General features: G+C 39.8%; 1 protein-coding gene across 2 annotated transcripts in view; it reads right to left on the bottom strand.

Moving 5' to 3' along the window:
* The window catches only part of WWC1 (WW and C2 domain containing 1), a 106355-nt gene that overhangs the window by 36806 nt on the left and 50349 nt on the right, over positions 1-19200 (bottom strand). Inside the window, exons 2-5 of one of the 2 annotated variants that reach the window (XM_044453940.1) lie at positions 9061-9170; positions 2653-2856; positions 1247-1323; positions 254-333 (exon numbers count right to left, since the gene is read on the bottom strand). In XM_044453940.1, the coding sequence (XP_044309875.1) occupies positions 254-333; positions 1247-1323; positions 2653-2856; positions 9061-9170 (471 nt within the window). Of the gene's footprint in view, positions 1-253; positions 334-1246; positions 1324-2652; positions 2857-9060; positions 9171-19200 lie in introns of those variants that run through there. The other variant, XM_044453941.1, reaches the window with a different exon arrangement.

The following is a 19200-nucleotide window of genomic DNA, read 5'->3' as shown; positions in this document are numbered from 1 at the left end:
TTTGCCCAATGAGCTTGCCTGGTGGGGTGATAACCCAGGTATCCTGAGTCCCAGTCCAACATTCCAACCACTAGTCTGCACCGGCTTGCTGGATTTGTTCAAATGGGATTATTTATATTGCATGTGCATTTTACCTTTTACATGGATTATCTTGCAATATATAATGAGCAGTTATGTTAATTCAGCTAAGAATATATTTTAAACTATATATTAGAACACATTCTTCACTAGAAAGTAAACATTATTAACTTACTTTTTCAGTGTTTCGAAACCAATTTCTTTATACTGGAGTTCCTGTCTCATATGAGCAACTTCTCTCTTGAGTTTATTCACCTGTAGACATGTAAAAAAGCAAAGTGGTTCTGTTGCTTTAACCAATACTTTTTATTACTGTATTCAAAATGTAATATACAGAGTGTCCATGAAACTTAGGGCAAGGAAGCTTTGAATTCAGTGGGACTGAATTCTGAGTAGATGTATAAGGCACTGGTCTTATGTGGGCATCACCATAAACTATGGTGATGTCTACATTCTCGTGTCACTGAATGAGACCAGCCTCCCCACAAGCTACCATACTTACATCTCCTTCTCCTGCGTTCTTTCAAAATCAACCACAGCTTGTCAAGTCATATTAACATACTAATCTTCACTATGTTTTGTTTAAATAAACCAAACTTTATTGGCCTGAAGATCACACAAACCTGGTGGGAGGCTAGGCTCATCTACTTCTCCTTATGTTCTAATGTAGCCAAGATTAACACCAGCCATCATTTGAAAAAACACTGACTTAGTATGTTTGCTCTTGAATACCATGTGCTTATCCCTGTTTCATAAGCTGTAATTTATAGAGCTGTGGAGAGACATCTTGTGTTAGATACAACATCTACTACACTGTGATGTCCAATAAAAATAAATAAGAATTCAGCTTCTAAATTATTGGCACCACTGCCATAACACTTATACCCTGCCTCTCTTCCTCTTCTATAGGTGGCTTACATAGTTCTTGTCCACTCCCTGTGTTGTAGTGAGTTACTGACTGAAAGTTACCAAGTGAGCTTCATGACTAAATGGGGGCTAGAACCTGGAACTCTCAGGTCCCTGGTCCAACACTAACTACGTTGGCTCTTAAAAGGCCTGCTTTTGTCGAAGGAAAGTATTAGATCATATCACCACTGTCTCTGTAGTTCTTTTATCACTAAATGTATTGCAACTTACAAGAAGCTAAGTAAGCTCTATTTTTCCTTACCCTAGATTTTGTGGTAGCAATTTCAGCTTTAAGAATTTCTGGATCATATTTTGAGCTCGATGAGGAACTGGAGACTACTATGGAAAAGGGAAAACAAACAAAGGAGTGAATGGAACAGTGTACAATACACAATATTTATCATGTCAGTTGTTGAGCAAGTTTGTAAACACAACCTTTTAGGTTGGAGGTTTAAGTAGTGCCTGGAGAAAGTAGTGATTTCAACATAAAGCCTCTCTTAATACACAAAAACAAACATTTGGAATAATGCCATTATTTTCCAGTCCTTGCTGTTCATTTTAAAAATTATTTCTGTAGTTCAGTATGGTGGTATGACCATCCAATGGCCTTCCAGATATTATTTTGCAGCTCTCATCATCCCTTACCGCTGGCTAAAATAGCTGGGCTGATGAGAAGTTGCAGCCCTACAAAATCTGAACAGCTGCATTTTCCTCACATGCATGTTCCTCACCTAACCACTAACCTTGCTGTGGTTAGTGCACTACTATTAAAAGCCACTTGTGACAGAAGTGGTTATGGTAGATTGTATTAATAAACCATTTGCAGACCCTGATAGCAATGAAGAGAGTCAACAGAGTATCTTTATATGAACACACACATACTTTAATATATAGCTATTTATAGCTTATTTGAGCTTAAATAAGGGAAATGATACACAGCTGGCTATTCTTTTTCATGCCTGACTGTATTCTCAAAAAAGCAAGTCACTTAAAAAAAACACAGAGAAGCATTTTGACTTTTGATCATGGGAGCAGATCCAATGAAAATTGAGAAGGCAGCTCAAGTTGCTATGCAGTTTGATTACTCACTGATAAATGAGTTTTGTGGATTGTGGTCCATGACTACAGAACAGTTCCACACCATAAGCTTTCAGAAGGCAAAGACAGAAAAATCCAAAATACAGCTCAGCCATGCCAGGGAGGGCTAAAGGTATCATGCTTGCAATGATTATACACTCCCAGATTGAGAAAAATCGAGTTTCCTAGTTGCACTGTGCGCTGAAGATGCTACATTTAGTAGACAGATGAACCAAATGCCTTCTTAGGCCTGTTTCTCCTCTGCAGTTTTATACACTAATCCTGTGGTATAAGGGGCTGTACATGTAAAGACCAGGATCGGTTTCTTAGTTCCCTGTTCTTGGACTGAGACTGCTCTGGTGGAAATTCCTTGTATAGCAAAGGAATGCTGCTGCAGCACTGCGCAGGTGGAGAAATTATCTGCCCACAGCACTGTTGTCACATTCTACTGTGTTAATATTATGCTAGCAAAGGGCAACAAAGGCAAGTTGTGGAAGCCCTAAGTGGATTTAGTGAATGAGCAAAGATTAATGAAGATTTGCAGTGTAACTGGAACAAAAATGAATAACAAAAATCTATTCAAGTACTCACAGCTTGTCTGAGATCCCAGCTTGTGTTCCCAAACATCATGAAGTTGTTGGTACTCTTGCTGGGCCAATTCAAGCCTCTGTTGTTTGACCTGATAAATTTCCTTCTGAGCAGTTAGTGCTTCTTGTGCCAATACAAGGTAGTCCTTCAGCATGTGTTCCTGCTCCCGTCGCCATTGCACTCGAGGATCCTCTATCTGGGTAGTTTCTTAAAAACAGAGATACTTCTTTTATCTGTTTATATGCCCCCCTCAAAAAAATAGCTGAAGGGGGCTGGGCAGAGTGTGTACTAAAATCATGACCAGCCTTGAATGAATGATTCCCTCATTTCCCACATGTTACTCTTCCAGTATGGCATATGCACCTGCTAAGGAAATGCAGCTGCTTTGTTCCCAGGAATGATTACATAGCACTTATCTTAAAAGGAGATACCTATCTCTCCTTGAGAAGCTTGTTTATCCCAGTCCGGAGACTGAACCTCGATCAGTTTTGAACTTGAATCACTAAACTCAGTAACTTGAATCAAGGAACTAATTTCAGACCTACTTAAGACAAGAGGCTTCTTGGAAATTGGCAAGGATCTTAATCACAGCAAAGGAAAACTAGATGACCTACAGATACTGACTGGGCTCACACAGTACATTAAGCCATGGTGGTTTATAAGCCATACAGATTTAGCAGGTTGTCTGAACCCAGCACTCTTCCCTGGGGGTGGCTTAGAAACTACCCCAAATGGCCGTGGCTTTTAATGGAGCTTAAAAAATTCATCACAGCTTATTAAGTTGTCCCAGACAGCCAAAAAAAGGGAAAAAATGGGTGGGGGGAAGCCATGAACAAGTTAAAAAACAAAACACCCCATGGCAAGAATGGCAGTAAGAACTGCAAAACACAAACAACCACACACATCCTGGACATCCTGCTTAGAAAGGGAAGAGAATCAGGAGGGTGTCCCTCCAAAACACTGTTTTTACAGTTCTTGGAGGTTTTAAGGGATCACTTGTAACTCAGGGTGTTCCACGCTTGGGAAAATGAGAGGTACATGAACAGCCCTTTCATAGCCCTGGAATTTCTGCTGCAAAGGCTGCTTCCCCTCTACAGACATCTTTTAAAATAGTTCTAAAATAGCACTAGGCTATGAAGTTGCAATTTTGTTTGCACACTGTGTCCCTGTAGTCAAGTGTTCATGCCAAATTACAACTCTGTGGCCCATTTCAGATTTTTTTTAATGTTGGAGTGTATTAGGTTTTGGGGGAGGGTCATGTGGCCCCACACTGTCCTCACTTTCCCATATGTTGACAACACAGAGGCACTTTCTTGAACATTCTAACCACAGCCTAAATGACTTGCCATGATACTGCAGGGGGACTGAAGAGAGGAAGACGCATAAGGGGATGGTGGAGGAGACACACAAGCCCTTCTGTGCCTGCTCATTAGGCAGTACAGAATATTAACCATAGCGCACGGTCAAAATCCCAATGGATTTAATGTGTTGTGCCAACCCAGCCACTGGGCACTCTATACTGCATTTGACTGAGTTTCCATGAGGGACGCTTAAGGCGTCTTCCATGCTAGCCTTCAGGAAAACTCGGAAAACTTACCTGTTGCTGTTGATTCTTCCTTAACTGTATTTTTGGGTTGCTAATTTCCAAGCTAGAAGAAGCCACTGCAATAGGCTTCCTTGTACCTTGCTTAGGGAACCAAAATATTAAAGATGACCCTGGTTTCTATTTTTGTTTTGTTTTTGCAATTGTTTTTCCTGGCCTTTTCGCTTTGTATTGTTTATTTTGTTGGGTATGCTGCTTTGGGAAGGTTTCACCTTTAGTCAGTCTAAAATGCTTATAAAACTATCAATTTACTTATCAGTCTTATATCCTATGAAATTTGCTCTCAGGTTTTGCACATTACTGTTATTTTGCTTTAGAGGTCATTTATTCTCTTAACTAAAACATGCTATTGATTCCCAAATCATAACTTACGATCATTCTATGATATACTAAAATGATGGAAAGCAAGGTTTTATTTCCTTATCCCTTCAATATAGAGTCATAGTTATGCCTATCCTCTTAACGCCTACTCATGTTTTGCCCTGGCACAGAATAGATAAGAGCAGGGAAATGAGAACCATCTTAACACAATACAGCAAAGGCTATAATAAGTAGCTCGACTGACTTGTGACCATACCTTTTCCCCCTGTATGGTTCGCAGAATCTTGTAGGTTTTGTCTAAGTAAAATGCCTGATGTCTGCAATATATGGGAGACTGCAAAGTATTAGAATTTGTAGTTAATACTAGTTGGCAAGCAAGTATGTATATGTGGGGGTGTGGAGAGAGAAGTCTTCTGTTTCTCTCTGTTCTGCTGCAAAGATTTTGCCTGAAAATCAGGGGAAAGCATTTTGGTTCTTCAGCCAGCTTTAAATGCTCCAGGCAGTCTGAACTAATCACGCTTGAATGAGGATGCCTACCACACAATCAATAATTAATATGCAGGATACCAGAGTCTAATCTGCATACCTTAGGAGTGCTTTCAAATGTTTAGTAAAAACTGTTGTGGGAAGGAAGCCACAAAGGAATCCAAGCAAACATTTCCTTTATGACTGAATGACCTATGATCTAGAAAGGTACATGCCACAACCCAGAGTCAAAGCATTTAATTTTACCAGTGCCTGGAAGCTCCTGTATGTTGGCTGCAGGCAGGTACAATTCATTTCAACTAGTATACACTGTGCACAGCCAGCAGGCATCCTATTAAATACAGAAGAGGTTTAGCAGTATTAGCAGCACTTCATTTAATGTGCTGAAGCCTCTTCTTTCCACTTTCTGAAATCCGAATGCAAAGTGTGGAAAATGACCTTTGATCTAGCTATTTTCACTGTCAACCTTAAGGAAAGGCTAAACCTATTTCAACAACTCCCCCCCCCCCGCCCGCCCATTCATCTGCTCCCCCACCCCTCTGCATTGCTCACATTTTTAGAATCAGAATTGCCACAGACGTGTTTAAAGAATAAGGAGAACACAAGAGAGACAAACAGAAGAAGGAAAAATCTGGATGCATCTTCTCAACCTCTGAAAGTAGAACTGTTTTCACTCCCAGTTCTGCATTTTCACCCATAGCGGATATTTGCAGCAAATGCTATATGACTTTTCTAAAGATGACACTTCCCAGACAGACAGCTAGGTACCTTTAATGACAGATTACATATCTAGAAAGAAAATACTGCAATCTGAGCAGATCTACAATAAACTACTAAATATGCTTTAGAGTTGAGTGTATTTTGAGATGGTTAAGTCTGAAGTTGCTTAACTCAGAGACCATGTCAAGAGATAAGAAGTATGTCTTCTCATTTCATCAAAAGGTAGCCTCGGAAAAAGTATGTAGTAGCAGTGCCCATTAATACTATAGTCAGGATGTGATTGTTCCACGTTTGGTTTAATGAATTTTAACAGTAATAGTCAAAACCACAAAATCTTACCAGGGAAGCACTACTAGAATTAATGGAAGTCATGCCAGCAAAACTTCCTTGGAACTAGGCTTTCAATATATAATGTGCTTGTGTGTGTTTAAGTTTAAGTTACTGCTAACTTTAAAACTGATCTTCAGCTTATTTTGAGCAATTGGGTTCTAAAATGGGCTCTAATTCCACACTTGTATAACATGACATGAAGTCATGTGCTCTAAGCAATGCTCTGACTTGGAGGGCAGCATCAAACCTTCCCCTTCCCATTGAAATAGAATGGTGGCTTCCAAACTACTTGTATAATTTCCCCAAGCCTTTATGGATGCATATCTAATACGGATTGACACGAAATGCATTTCACTTCATTTTTGATTAGGAGTTATCTAGTTCTCATCCTGTGGGCAAATACAAACTCAAACACAATCTGTAGATTTCCAAGCTTGCAACATGCTTCATTGAGTCCTCCACCCCCCAAAAGTTTGGCAGGATATGGGCGTTTGAAAAAATGCACAAAAAATGTATTCTTGAAAAATATGCACAAGTATGCTCCAATTAATGGGAAAAGAATGCTTACATTTTGAAGAGGTGCATGATAGATTTGAAAAATGCATAAAATATACAGATTTTTGGGCAGAAAAAAAGCAAAGCTCATAATTTGATATGGACTTGAGTTACAAAAACTCTCAAGAAGAAATTGAGCAAACTTTGGCAACTGGAGTGTTGGTGATTTGCATATCCATACCAGCAGCAGCAAGCATTTGCACCAGGGGTGGGCCACTTGAACAGGCCGGGGGATTTCATATGGTGTTGGGGGGGACATGCATATGACTCCCCCATCAATCAAGACCACAGGGAAGAGAGAGAGGCTTCCTCTGGGTTGCTGGGATGTGAGCACTGCTACTGATCGGGGGGCGGGGGGAGGGGTGCATTAAATGGGATTGCTGGGATGGGGATAATAATGCAGGCCAATTTAATTTACTATCACAAATAGGGATCTGGTGCTGAAAAAATGTTGCTTTGTTTGAGGCCAAGATGACATCTGAACCAAGGTCATCCTGATTCATAATTCAGTCTCTTAACCAGGGTGAGCAAGTTCTGACCCTCCAGGTGTCAAAAGACTGTAGCAGGGCTCCTCAAACTTTTTCAACAGGGGGCCAGTTGAAAGGTGCCGGGGATGGGCGGGGGGCGCTCACAAGGGGATCCTTTTCCCCAGGCGAGTCCAAAACGATCTCCGCACGAACAAGCTGCCGCCTCGCCACATGCGCGTGCATAGGTGCGCACGCGGTGAGTACAAAACCTCTATGGCGGGCTATATAAATGGGCATGGCGGGCCAGATCTGGCCTGCAGGTTGTTGTTTGAGGACCCATGGACTATATCTTCCATAATCCCTCAGTATTAGCTATAATGGCTATGGCTGATGGGAGTTGCAGTCCAACAACAACAGAGGGCCAATAATTCCTGATCCAGCTCTATGTCATGCATGCCATCAGCTGTTTGGCTGTGACTGACAAGTTCTGTTCTATGAGACTGTGATAAAAGGAAGAGCTATTTATTTATGGGGGAGTTCCTCTCCAAGCAAAAGTTTTCCCAAAGCAACTTACAATCAGCATCATGAAACATTTTAAAATTAAACCAATTCCTAAAATTTTAAATTAAAAGAGCAGCATAGAAAGATTCCTGATCCAGACCAATGATCAAACACAATTAAATATTAGCAACAGTTTTTAAACACCAATAACGAGTTAGAATGGTTGATCAAGAAACGCACTGGTACTGTAAAGGCCAGTAAGGAGAAATGGAGGCACAAACATTTTCAAGAACCTATATGAATTTCAGGGAAGTTCCAACAGAAAAAAACCAAGACTGCAAAACCCCCATCAATCTTTATGCATCAGCAAGTAGAGTGTATGCAATAAGAACTGGCAATAAGAAGCAATTCACCCAGTTGGGATGCAACTCTGGCTTGTGGCCCAAGAGACAAATTGGAGTTCTGGATCTGAATATCCCACTAAATATCCTTGGGCAGAGCTGTTACTGTCAAGTCTGGACTGACCCACTCAGCCAGAACTTACTGACTCCATCTTATCCAAGCCCAAGAGAGAGAAAACATCTCTATTACACAGTCAATTGCAGTTCTCTGCTAAAGGCCATTCACCTGGAAGCTGGTGCTAAGATGCAAATACTCTCGCTTAGGTCATCTGAAGGTCAGGCACTTCCACTTAGCACACATGATATTGACTGGTAAATTACCCAGAGGTGCAACCAATAAGGAATCTCAAGATATCAATTCAAGGCTGGTGAGGTGTGCTTACAGGTCAGTCCACTGTCTTCTGAAATATCCACCCATGCAGGGAAGGAAGACTGGAAGAGAAGCTTGGGATCTCTTCTTCATTACAGATGCTAGAGTATAGCCCTTCCAGAAGAGTGGGGAGCTGACACAAGCACCAAAAGAGTTGCACCGTAAAAACCACAGGCTTACAAAGAAACAGGTAGGCAGCTTAATGCATGGCTGGGAAAACCCAGATTTTGCCACTTGCACTTGGATGATCCCTTTAAACAACATGTTGCTTTGTGCTCGGAAACTGACCAAACTTTTTTCCTGTTCTGTACTTGTTGCCTGCATGGGCCCTAACCCTATTAAACATTTTTGCATGTTTTTACCAAAACCCTGACTCAGTACTTTGGGTGTGGAACAGCACAGGTTCCATCATTGGTCATGCCAATACTGATACGACCAGTACTGAGCAAAGCCTGTTGCCTGCCTACCTAAGTTGGGGTCCTCTAACAGGACTTCAGAGAATCACTTAATTCTCTCTATCACCCCTGCCCCAACTTTCCCACACTACTCTCTAGGAGTCCCTCCAGGACAGGGTAGCAGGTGTCCTGAGTGTTTCAAAAAGAATGTGTGAAAATCACTGGAGGGACTTAATTAAGTTCAAAATCATATCACACTTACTGGTATTATGGTCGATATAATAGACTCCAACCTGGGGGTCATATGCCTCTTCCCATCCCAGTGGTAATTCATCACTTATGCAGTCAGCAAAAGTCAGTGGTTTAGTATACCTGAAATGAGAAATGTATACGATTATGATTAATATAAAGTAACTATTTTATTTCTATATGGCCCAATAGCAAAATCACTCTATATGGTTCACAAAAGTGATAAAGCATAATATAAAGAACTTTAACATACAAAAATTAATAACAAAGCATGTAGACATTTAAATCACATAAAGTTTATCAAGCAATAAAGAACAAAACTAAAGGCAACTTTTCCTGTTAAATTTGTCAAAGAGTACAGCAGTAGGGCTTTATAGGGCTTACAGTTGAATAAAAATCCTAAAAGTTCTCTTGTTTTCCCTATTTATCAATGGCATTCTTTATTTTAATTATTTTTCTTGGTTATCACCTTGCTCTGCTCAGTAAGTACTCATTCAGAAAGAGAACATGCAGAATTTTTATCAACAGATTTTGCCCCCCACTATTGAACGGACAGGACTGTCTGTGGAGAAATTTTATTTCAAAACTATGTGAACATATAGGAACATGTTAGGTTTGTTTTAAGGCTTGTGAACTGTGTGAATGATTAAAACTACACTCGGAATAAGTGAATTTGGAATAATGGACAAATTTGGAATATTAGACAAATTCTATTTGACCTTCTCATGATATTTATGGCACTCCATTGTGATTTATAAATTGACAAACTAGATTGTGTTCTTCTAGTTTTAGAACCTTGGCTACTGCAAGCCTAAAGACTTGGATCTAAACTACCCACCTGCAATTATCTCTATACTTGATATTTAAGCTATAGAAAAACACAGATTAACTAATTCTATAAACATTTAGATAAGCTTTCCTACATAATTGTATAAGTAATCTGTATAATTAAGTCTTACAATTTCACCTTTTAGTGTAACTCTTCTCTTAAGATAGGAGAGGAAGGAGTCCCCTACAACATTTATTACTAAGGCATTAGTAGAAACAATCCAGGCTTGTTGTCTTGCAATCCTACTGTTTTCCATGAATATGTTAGAATTTGGCTAGATCACACCATTAACAACAGGCAAGAACAGTTCTAGAATGAGGCCCAAAATTCCCATCAGAGATTCCATTTAGTTATTATAATGACCAACAGAGATTACATTAGAATGCACTTCAGATAACCCAGATAGTTCCTAGACTAAGTAGCAAAGATTTAGTTTTAGTATCCAATGCCAATAAGCAAACCTTGAAAAAAATCCATTATGAAAAAGGAACCTATATTTTCAAAGCAACACATCACACAATCCAGTATACATCTGCACTATATCAGTAGTATGACTGATATTAAAGTAATGGTACAAATTTAAAAATCAGGCACTGAGCTTCATGAAAGAGTGGTATCAAATAGTAAAATTTCCCATTATTTTGGTTGATTAAGGAGAATATCGATGTGCACATCAAAAATTCTAAACCATATAAAGGCCTTTAATACTTACAGAGACCAGATAGTGCTGTAGAAAGGCAAGGGCTGGATGGCAAACATGATATGGGCATGCCCTATGGTGGATGCTTTTGTCCTTTAAGTTACTAGTCCCATATGTGCTTTTAAATTCGATTCCTTTGATAGATATAAAAAGTGGACTCTGTGAGCCTCAAATGTTGCAAAGAAACTTAACTCTAAACCTGGAAGGAGAAACACTATGCCACCACCTATTATTCAGTACCAGGGTTCGTGCTGCACCTGAACACATATTTTACAGCCATCCGTTTGGTCTAGATGTTTATTTAACTATATGGTCCATTTATATTAATAGTGTATATTTGAAGTGGAATTGTCATCAAGTTATTTTTTAAAAATCAACTGTGTTGTGAACAATTAATGTGACTGAATATGCTTTATTCTTGCACTCTTTATGCTCTTGTTATCAGTGTTATTTTTGCAATACATTTTACAAAAGAAAAAGGCTATTAAAGAGGACAAAGCCTAATATGGGGTACAACCGAGAGCTCCATGTTTGTGTACCCAGAGAATACACAGAAAGAGAGAGAGATTGAGAAAGACGTTGCATTGTGTCTATATTTATATTTCACAGAAGCTCACATTATATTAAACCAACCTGAAAAAAAGATCATAAAAATCAAATCACTGGAATCATGCACAGTAAACAATATAACAAAAAAGCAGAGAGTCCAAACCATTCATCGAGAAGCAGCTTCCTGGAAAAAAGTCATCTCCACCAGGGGGCAAAAGGCCAAGGGAGCGTGAGCTAAACAAATCTTCCTCATCAGGGAATTCTACAGTTTAGAGAAATGTACGGAGAAAGGACCATTTCCCAGTCAGTTGTGCTTTTCTGACCAACAGGCCATGGAGAAAAGCCTCAGTCAGATACTAAAAACAATGCATTTTTATACAGGAAAAGACTGTCTCTTAGGTATCATATGTTTTCCTTTTTCCACAAAAGTTAAATTAGTGGAAACCATTTCCTTAGGTATGAGAAACTAAATGTAGATCAGCGTATTGATGGGCACAAGCAAGGTGAAGAACAATTTTAAACAGCCCTTGCTATATTATATTCATTTTGTTATAAGTATTATTAAAACATTATGTTGGAATGTTGCATGGATAATTGCACACTGCATTGACCTGCTCATAACTGAATAAAACCTAAGCATAGCACTGAATTATTTGGTTGGCCTTTTGGTTTTATTGGTTCAAGGTCTTTCAATAATGTAACTGAAATTACCTATTATTATTTCTCCTTTCTGAGGATGTGGACAAGGTGCTTGGTCAGGTCCAACCCAATACCTGTATACTTGACCCTTACCCATTATGGTTAATTGGGAGAATGAAGGAGAGGATTCGCACCTGGGTCCAGGAGGCTGTGAATACCTCTTTAAGTGAAGGAGTATTACTAGGAGTAGTACTAGGCGTTGAAAGGGGGCTGTGATTAAGTCAATCCTAAAAAGGCCAAACCTAGACCCAGGGGATGTGAAAAATTATGGACCTGGTACAAATATTCACTTCCTGGGCAAGGTGTTCAGGTGGGTGGCCAGACAGCTTCAAGCTAACTTGAATGAAATGGACTATTTGGATTCATTTCCTTTGGGTTTCAGGCCTGTGTTTGGAATGGAAACTCCCTTGGTTGCCCTATGGGATGACTTTTGCTAGGAGAGAGATGGGGGAGTGTGACCCTGTAACCCCAGTGTGACTCCTGGACCTCTCAACAGCACTTGATACCATCGGCCACAGTGTCCTTCTAGATAGGATGGCTGGGTTCAGAGTTGGAAGCACTGCATTGCAGTAGTTCTGCTCCTATCTGGCCGACTGATTCCAGAAGGTATGGTGTTGGGGGATTATTACATCCCCCATGCTTTTTAACAGCTACATGAAACCACTGGGAAAAGTTATCCAGAGATATGGAATGAGATGTCATCAATATGCAGATAATATTCAGCTCTTCCTCTTCTTTTAATCTAATCCTAGTGAGGAAGTGGCCATTCTAAATCAGTGCCTGAACGTGGTAATAGACTGGATGAGCACCAATACACTGAGCCTCCATCCAGATAAAATGGAGGTGCTGTTGATGGGTAGATTGCCTAGTTGGACTCCAGTTGGATGGGGTCTCACTCCTCCTAAAGCACAAAGCTTGTAGTTTTGGGGTTGCTCCTAGACCCAGAACTATCACTGGAATCACAAGTGGCTTCAGTGACTCGGAGCACATTTAAACTGATTTACCAACTACGAGTATGTCCCTATCTGGACAGGCAGAGGGCTCTACACTCTGAGAACCTCTTGGCTGGACTATTGTAATGTGCTCTACCTGGGACTGCCTTTGCAAATAGTCTGGAAATGGCAACTCATACATAACAGGGCAGTTTTGCAGCTTTTGATGGGGACTGTCCAGTGGGATCACATCATGCTAATCCTCCTCCAGCTGCACTGGCAGTCAGCTGAAGACCGGGCCCAACTCAAAGCACTCATCTTAACTGCCTTGGGACCAGGTTATCTGACAGGACGCCTAGTCCCATATGTTCCTATCCAACCCTAAGGTAGTCTGTGGAGGTCCTTCTCAGGAAATCCTCTCCTAAACAAGTAAATGGTGAGACAACCAGGAGAAGGGCCTTTTCAGTAGTGGCACCCCATTTCTGGAACCTGCTCTCAGAGAGGTACACCTGGTGCAATCCCTTATATTTTTGGCACCAGCTGAAAACCTTTTTTATCTTCTGAATATTTTAACGGTTACTCTATCTGTCTTCTGCTGAGCCAATTTTAAATATGGTTTTGAATTGCTGCCATGCCTGACTATTGTCCCATGCTTGTTGGTGGTTATGTTGCTTGTTTTATAGTATTTTATGAATATATTATTTATGTTATTTTAGGAGTATTTTATGTATGGTATTTATGATTTTAACTGTAAACCACCCAGAGAGTCTGTGGGCTATGGGGGCAACATATAAACAAAATAAATAAATAAAATGTTTCTTCTGCATTGAACCTTTCCTGCTGTGTTTAAGAACAGCACAGGAAGCAGTATTATCTTGCTGACAAAACAGGAGTGGAGCTCTAAGCTTCATCTACAGCTAAGACAATAAAACATGTTCTATTTATATTGCTGCACAAGTCTGAAATCTCCTTTAAACCTCTCTATGCAGCCAGTTTTCTATCACCTTTTTTTCTTTTTTGATGCCAACAACATTTCCTGATTTCCAAAGCAGAAGCCATAACATGGCTAACATCTCCTAACAACTAGCAAGCTTCCACTAACCCAGCAAAAGGCTACTATGCTGACTAAACCAATTGAAGAGACATACTAGTAAAAAAAATCTTACTAAAATGTTCCCAGCAACCAACAACCATTAGGAAGCTCCCTGTATAGACTGATGAGGCTAAGAATGATTGCTGTCGAAAGAGTCACAGAGAACTTTGCAGGTTAGTGACCAAGCTGTAAAGTAAATAGAATGAAAACTAAATTTTCAGTATGCTTTGATACAATGCAACAAATTCCAGTGCATACCATTTACTCTGCCATACTCCATCAAAAGTGAAGAGCAAACCATTTCCCTCCAGGTGTCACCACCTCCCTATACTACCCCTTCCAAAATAAAATGAATGCAATGGAGTTGCCATTAACAAGAGCTGCTTCCAAATGGAGATCTGTTGGGAATCACCATGCATCATTTGTTCACATTTTACACGAGTGTATGAATAGGCTGTCCCACTTGTAATCCTCCAAATCCTTCAGTATTTTCCTAGTGATGTTTCTACCCATTTCTTATAGAAAAAAGGTATGGCTCTTTTTGAGAAGATCAGAAGAGTAATATAGTAGTATCTCTAGCACTATTTTTTTCTGACTCTCATAAGGGGGTTGTTTTTATATGGATGATGACCTATAAGGTTGGTGAAGCTATCACAGCTCAGCAGACCTTCCAGACAATCTTTGTGCTGGATACTGTTTTTTCCTCACTTGTTTGTTCTTTATGTATACACTTTAGCATGTATTAAAATAATCTCCAAATACAATATAAATGTGTTATATGCCATTACATACATATTCCATTATAACAGTATAGTACTGTAAGTCTACAATTTACTACTATAACCCTACAATACTTCCAGTCACTGCTGCTAATGTAAAATGGAAGTAACTTGGAAAAGAGTTCTTCCTCATTGTTTTAAAGTGTAAGCTTGAAAACAAACAAAATTTCCAGCAGATGTCATTAGCTACCTCATCAAAATGGTGGTATTCATGCCCACTCAAGTTCCAAAATACTGGGAAGTTATTGCTGTTAAGGGTACATACCTTCAACAGGTGCGTGATTTAAGTAATGGTTTAGGGCACATAGTCTATGCTTTGGCTGGATTCAACCTCACCACTTCCTTGGTGATGGGTGGGCCTTGGAGTGGCAGGATTGGTGGGCCTAAGTCTCAGATTTGCCTGCTTGCTGGAATAGACACAGGGAAGTCTATGCTGCCATTCACCCAGCTGGCAACAACTATGACACATGTAACAAAACAGCCACTTAAGAAGACATGCGAGCAATGGTTTACCAAAATATTAATATCCTAGAAAGCAATGCCACAGTTTGCATGAAGTGCAATGGATCAGCAGTGCCAAAAGTGCTGGAACAAACAGTCTCTTTCACTTAATGTTACACAGCCACATTCCTTTGCAGGACTCCAAAGAGAAAAGTATTATTTTCAGGTATCTTTCGTTGCCTTTCATCAAACATTGCTCATGTCTTGCTGTACCCCTTTAGCTGTTGTTTGTCAAAGAAGCCAGACGATCCACTACTCTCCTCTGTTTCTCCAGCTTCCCTCTACTCACAGATTTAAACCAGATGAACTCCTTTCCCATCCCCCACCACAACAACTACTTTCTAAAATCCTTTGACATCTATTTATTCATTTTATTGTTCAAGTGGCCAGCATAGTAATTTACCTTCCTCATATCTTGGTTCATTTTCTAATACAATACATGCATCAAAAGCCCAAAAGATTCACTTCTGAAGTGCTATTTTAACAACTAAAAAGTTACCAGCTTAATTATTCATTTCATTCATACTTAAACAAGAGAACAAGTTGGCCTCTCTCCACCGCCCAGGGTTAATTCATATGCATGCTTGCCATAAATAAGATTGCACAACCAGGCCCAGATTGGCACAGCACTCAGTCTCTAGTTTTTAGATTAGTTTACATTGCTACCTAACAGGCAATCCTAAAAGCTGGGACATTCTTCAAGAATGGACTCTAATGTGAATCATGTCCTATGGTTAAATTTTATAAAAATAATATGACTTCGCAATTCAAACACCTTATAGTAAATAATCACCTAATCCCAAAGATCACATATTTTGGTATATTTTATTACTATTATATTACAATATAACTGAAAGTCCCCCAAGAAAAGGAAGGAATAGCTCATAATCCAAATATACACATGGAAACTCCTTATTAAAGTATTCTCCCTGCTAGAAGAATTTGAGTCATTTTTCAGTGCTACTAGGAGTGCAACTTTCAAAATTAAACATTCAAAAGGATAAAGTCATAATAATAAATATGAACAAGAAGCAGCAGTATAAAATACCAGTCAATAAAACGCATATATCCAGTAAAAGGCAGCAGAAGCAATTCATTTTGAAAGCCTTGATAAATTAAGCTTTAATCTCAAGTCTAATTATAATAATGTAGATGTCTCATGATACTGTCTCAGGAGATCCTGAATCAATTCAAAACGCACCTCGCTACTGGTATAGCAATTTGTCAAATGAAAACATTACGGTGTGTCCTCATCCACCTTACTCACCAAATCTGGAACCATGCGACTTCTGGCTCGTCCCCAAAGTCAAAATGACCATGAATTATTTAGGTCATCGAGGCAGCCACAGCAGTGCAACTAAAGATGAAAGAGGACTTCCAGAACTGCTTCAGAAAGGGACAAGAATGATGGGATAAGTGTGTTTGAAGCAAGGGGAGTATTTTGAGGGTGTTTAATGGCTTTTACTATATCTTTTTAAAAAATTAAACATTCACCATTTTTTTCACACCTCATATATAATCAAAAAATAAAGCCAAGAAAAAAGCACTAAAAACACATGATGATGATGATGATGATGATGATGCAACTGCATTTTTTCACTTCTCATGCAGTTCAAATGTAGAAGCATCGTTCAAATTTCAGAGCAATTTTATCCCAACTCTAACATTCGAACTCTGAACTACGAGGCACCACTGTAGTTTCTAGATTATCATGGTCCCCCACTCCCCACTCAGTCCTCTCATGAGCCACTGGGCCTGCAACTAATCCCAAAGTGTATCACTCCCCGCCTTTCATACCTGCCTCTTCCTTACTGGTCCATACATAGATAACTGGATGGTTGGAGCAGCTTGTATAGTTGCTACTCTTTCCAGAGGATTCTGTGGTAGTTGCATACCAACTCCATGGAAAACATGATACTGGGTTCAGACAACATGACAAGCAATGATGGTAGAGAGAAACCATAGAACAAACGGTTATTTCTTGTAGTTGGTTGTACAGCCCAAATTCACCATGCTGAAATACCATGGCTGGGGTCAGACAACATAACAGACCAAGAAGGGTAAAAAATTAGCATGGCTAGTCATGTTGCCTGAATCCAGCCAGAAGCTAATCCCTTTAGCAGGATTCTGTTCCCCCATTCGAGTGAATGCATGCAAAAGCAGAAATCACCACATATTGATGATGATTAGGAATATTGGGTGGGGAGGGGAATGCAGTAAACCCATACAGAAATGAGTCATAATACTACCACTTCCTTAAGCATAATTCAGGAATAGAGAACAGCCCCCTCCCCTCAGCTGCCTCATCAAAATTTCTTCCACCTACAATTTTGTCCTTGCAGGCTTACCATCAGCTTATACCTTAGCTAACCTATGTGGGGCTGCCCTTGAAGACGGTCTGAATACTTCAGATGGTGCAAAACAGAACTGCTAGGAAGCACAGGATGCACTGCCAGGATGCAAAATAGAACTGCCAGTCGGGGACTGGTCATTATTCTCACATAACTCCAGTTCTCTATCAGCTCCATTGGCTTCCCATTGAAGTCCGGGCTCAATTTAAGGTGCTGGTTATTACCCATAAAGCCCTAAACAGCTTGGGACCAGTATACCTAAAGGAATGCCTTTTTCCTTATATGCCCTCCCGCCCCCTAAGATCAGCAGCAGAACCCTCTTTGAAAGAGGTTGGCAGACAGAGTACTCAGAGGACGGCTTTCTCTGAGGTGGTGCCCCGACTATGGAATGCACTCCCCAGAGAAGTCCGCCTGGCACAGTCATTATATGCTTTTCAGCGCCAGGTCAAGATCTTTTCATTTGATCAATATTTTAATGTTAATCAATTTTAATTGTATATTTATTTATTTATTTATTTAACTTATTTTATTTTATTATCTATTTATTTTAGCCAATTTATGTTGTTTAGGACTTATATTATATTATATTGTAAGCCGTCCAGAGACAACAGTGATGGATGGCCTATAAATGCCCTAAATAAATAAATGTTAGGATTGCTGTAATTGAGAGTTTTACAAATAGCTTCAAAATCTGGGTTGTTTCACCTTCATACTTAACCTCTTTTCAACAAAAGGAACAAGCTTGTAGAGCAGGTGCTAGTGACAATCTGAAACACTCATAAAAGTGTTGTTATAGTTAGGCTCTTGTCTGTGATAAATAAAACTACCTTCAGGTAACCAGGCCCTGCTGTAATGCCAGACAGAAATCAGACTTAACCAGAAAACACATACCAGGCTTCACTCTCTTTTGCCTTCCCACCAACTACAGAGGAACGAACAATGATAGGTAGAGACACCCACAGCAGTGTGTGTTTGCTCTATTGTCTGAATAGCCCTGAACATCTAAAAACAACTTAAAAAAACAAAGGAAGCTTTCTGAGGCAGGTAAAAGGCCAAGTGGAAGCCAACTGAAACAATATCTTCCAAATGGAGTAATCAAACTGGTCAATAGTCTATATTCTTCAAAAAGGGGAATATACTAAAACCTAGCTTGTATCTTGGTTCTTTATCATTGTATTTATAAATAATATATACACCAGGGTCTAATCAATGGTCAGAGGCATGTGCCTTTCCAAGCAAACATTTTTATAAGGTGTTAGATCCATACAAATGCAATTTTTCCACTGGGCTTTGGTACAACAACCAATCTTACACATCATTTAGCAAGTTCCTCTATTAGAGGGAGAATTTCTATTTCTCCCATCCCAATTCAGGATAATTCACCATTCACTTAATCTACAATTGAGACTTGGTCTGGTGCTGTCTGACATCATGCTGCCCACATGACCATGGGAACATGTTCAGACAGCACTGGCTGATGGTCATTGAAACAGAGATGAACCCCACCCCCTACAGCCATTTTGGCTAGCAGAGTAAAATCTGGAGGGACTCCTTTCCTTTCCTGATGCTGCCAGGACAAAATGATTGGCAAGGGGTGCCCTCTTCATTTCATAGTCTCTGGATCTTTTATCCCCCCATGCTCTTTAACATCCACATGGAATTGCTGGAAGAGGTCATCTGTGACATGAACTGAAGTATCACCCATGTGCAGATGACACTC

Source organism: Varanus komodoensis, unplaced genomic scaffold (assembly GCF_004798865.1).
Source record: "Varanus komodoensis strain SLA01 unplaced genomic scaffold, ASM479886v1 scaffold7_1, whole genome shotgun sequence".
Classification (NCBI taxonomy): domain Eukaryota; kingdom Metazoa; phylum Chordata; class Lepidosauria; order Squamata; family Varanidae; genus Varanus; species Varanus komodoensis.
This window is presented reverse-complemented; position numbering and strand designations above follow the sequence as displayed.